Here is a 2,403-nt window from a genome sequence, read left to right as displayed (position 1 = left end):
TTTTTATAAGCTCTTCAAAAATTTGTCGGTGAGATGAAAACCTAGTGGTTGAAATGCAGAATTATATATAGAAGTTAAATGATTCAAATTCTGTCACACACAAAATGTCGTTAGTGTTACACGATTAATTTCGTAAGTTTTATACGATTAACTTCCACATAAACCTTGAAACCGATTGAAATGTTCGTTTTGAACGATGTATTATTTTTAAAAAAAGACCTACATTGACTCCATTTAAGACACTCTAAGTCAATAATAAATACATGAAATATATATGAAAAAATATCACGTGCATCGCATGTTATAATATCCGGATAGCTTGGCCATGTAAAACAGCAAACGAGAACCAGTCATCCTCGCGCCCCCGAACCCAAAATATGATTCTTCACCTCTCCACCTCCACCTCCAGTAACTCCACCGCTGGACTCCACTGCAGCCTGCTTCCTTCCAAATCATACAATTTCTCAGGCGATCATCAATTCACACGCTACCGAGCTTCATGGCAAGAGGTACCTGGTTTCTGATTTTGATTGGAATATTATTTCTTATATTGCTTACGATTTTTAATCTATTATCAATACACACCATCTGGCTTCTTCGGGAGATAGAATATGCTACATTTGATTTTCAAGAATAATCTACGCTATATTAGGGGGTTTAGCTCTGTAGCTGTATCTCTATTCCTACCCTCATTGGAATAGATGGGCATATATAATATACAGTAAATTAAATATTCCTACAATCTCCTAATTACTCCAAAAAATAATACTTGAACAAGCATGTCATCATATGGGTTTCTAATTCAACACATTTCTCCTGACATTTTGTTTGAATTCTGTGAATTAATTAATAGCTTGCTGGAGTATTAGTTTTCTCAGCTATTCCTTTCACTGCCGTTAAAGCTATCGCCAACAGTCCCCTTGGCGAGACTCTGCAGAGACGTATGGAGGAGAAAAAGAAAGCTGCTGTTCAGAACGCTTCAGTGTACAAAGCATTATCAGAAAAAGCAAAAAAGGATAGGTAATCGTAATATACATACATGATCCATGGTAAGGTATTAAAATCTCATCTTTAACTTATATCCACTTGATTTGTTACCATCTTTTACATCTGCATTAAAAATCTCATCTGGATTTGACAGCTTATGGTATGGAAAACAGAGGCCTCGGTGGCTTGGTCCGCTTCCATTTGAATATCCTACCTATCTTGATGGCGAACTCCCTGGCGATTATGGCTTCGACATTGCGGGCCTCAGCCAAGATCCTGAAGCTTTTAAGAAATACTACAAGTAAATTCTTCTCCCTCATAAAATTCACCAAAATTGTGTCACTAATTCCATGATTTCATTATGTATTTCCAGTTTTGAAATATTGCATGCACGTTGGGCGATGCTTGGTGCACTTGGTGCCCTAATTCCAGAGTTACTAGATCTTGTAGGCGCTTTCCATTTTGTAGAACCTGTGTGGTGGCGAGTCGGATACTCAAAGCTTCAAGGTGAGACACTGGATTACCTTGGTATCCCAGGACTCCATTTTGCTGGAAGTCAAGGAGTTATCGTCATAGCAATCTGTCAAGCTCTTCTCATGGTATAACTACTCTTACTAATTAACCCTTCATCTTTTACTTTTGAGCTTTCAACACATCCAAGTAGTGAAATGTTACTAATTACATGTAGGTTGGGCCAGAATATGCAAGATATTGTGGGATAGCGGCTCTTGAGCCATTAGGGATATATCTTCCTGGTGATGTTAATTATCCAGGTGGTGTGCTCTTTGATCCATTGAATCTTTCTGGAGATCCGATTGGTTTTCAGGAACTGAAGGTAAAAGAGATTAAAAACGGACGGCTGGCGATGATTGGATGGTTGGGGTTTTATGTTCAAGCGGCTTTGACTGGTAAAGGACCATTGCAGAATCTTGTTGACCATATTTCTGATCCCATGCATAATAACATACTATCTATACTTGGGTCTATGTACAAGTAAAGATTATCATCTTCCACTATTACGTATTATATATGTGGGTGTACAAGAAAAAAGATGTTTTTCTTCTCTTTTTTAGACGTGTATATAACTGGCTTCTTCTCAAGATTCCTTCTAAAATATATAGGTAAATTTAAAGTGACCTAACCAATAAAACAAATTAATAGAAGATTTTATTCTTAACTTAACATGATGTGCAGTATCTAAATTTTTACCCTATTGAAGGGTGGCAAGAGCGAAAGTTTCATTGGGTTAATGATGTAATTTATTAATTAAAAGGCACTAGCAACAAGTATCGCATAGTGCTCGATGTGCTTTTCTTACATATCTGAAACATGTGACATTCTTGCGGTTGCAAATTCAGTCCACATGCACCTCTTTTTCAACAGTGGAAACAACGCGGACTGCTGTTTGCCGATCTC

The 2,403-nt window shown here is 37.3% G+C and overlaps 1 protein-coding gene across 1 annotated transcript; it reads left to right on the top strand.

Moving 5' to 3' along the window:
• Window positions 1–317: 317 nt before the first annotated feature.
• LOC145085886 (Chlorophyll A-B binding family protein) lies at window positions 318–2,087 on the top strand. The gene is made up of 5 exons (XM_079023567.1): window positions 318–509; window positions 854–1,020; window positions 1,142–1,288; window positions 1,361–1,586; window positions 1,676–2,087. The coding sequence occupies exons 1-5, from the start codon at window positions 378–380 to the stop codon at window positions 1,982–1,984; spliced, it is 981 nt and encodes a 326-aa protein (XP_078879693.1). The 5' UTR covers window positions 318–377; the 3' UTR covers window positions 1,985–2,087.
• Window positions 2,088–2,403: the final 316 nt, after the last annotated feature.

Source organism: Lactuca serriola, chromosome 2 (assembly GCF_051521515.1).
Source record: "Lactuca serriola cultivar US96UC23 chromosome 2, Lser_US96UC23_V15, whole genome shotgun sequence".
Lineage (NCBI taxonomy): Eukaryota > Viridiplantae > Streptophyta > Magnoliopsida > Asterales > Asteraceae > Lactuca > Lactuca serriola.
Note: the sequence above shows the minus strand (reverse complement) of the source record. Positions and strands in the feature narration are given on the sequence as shown.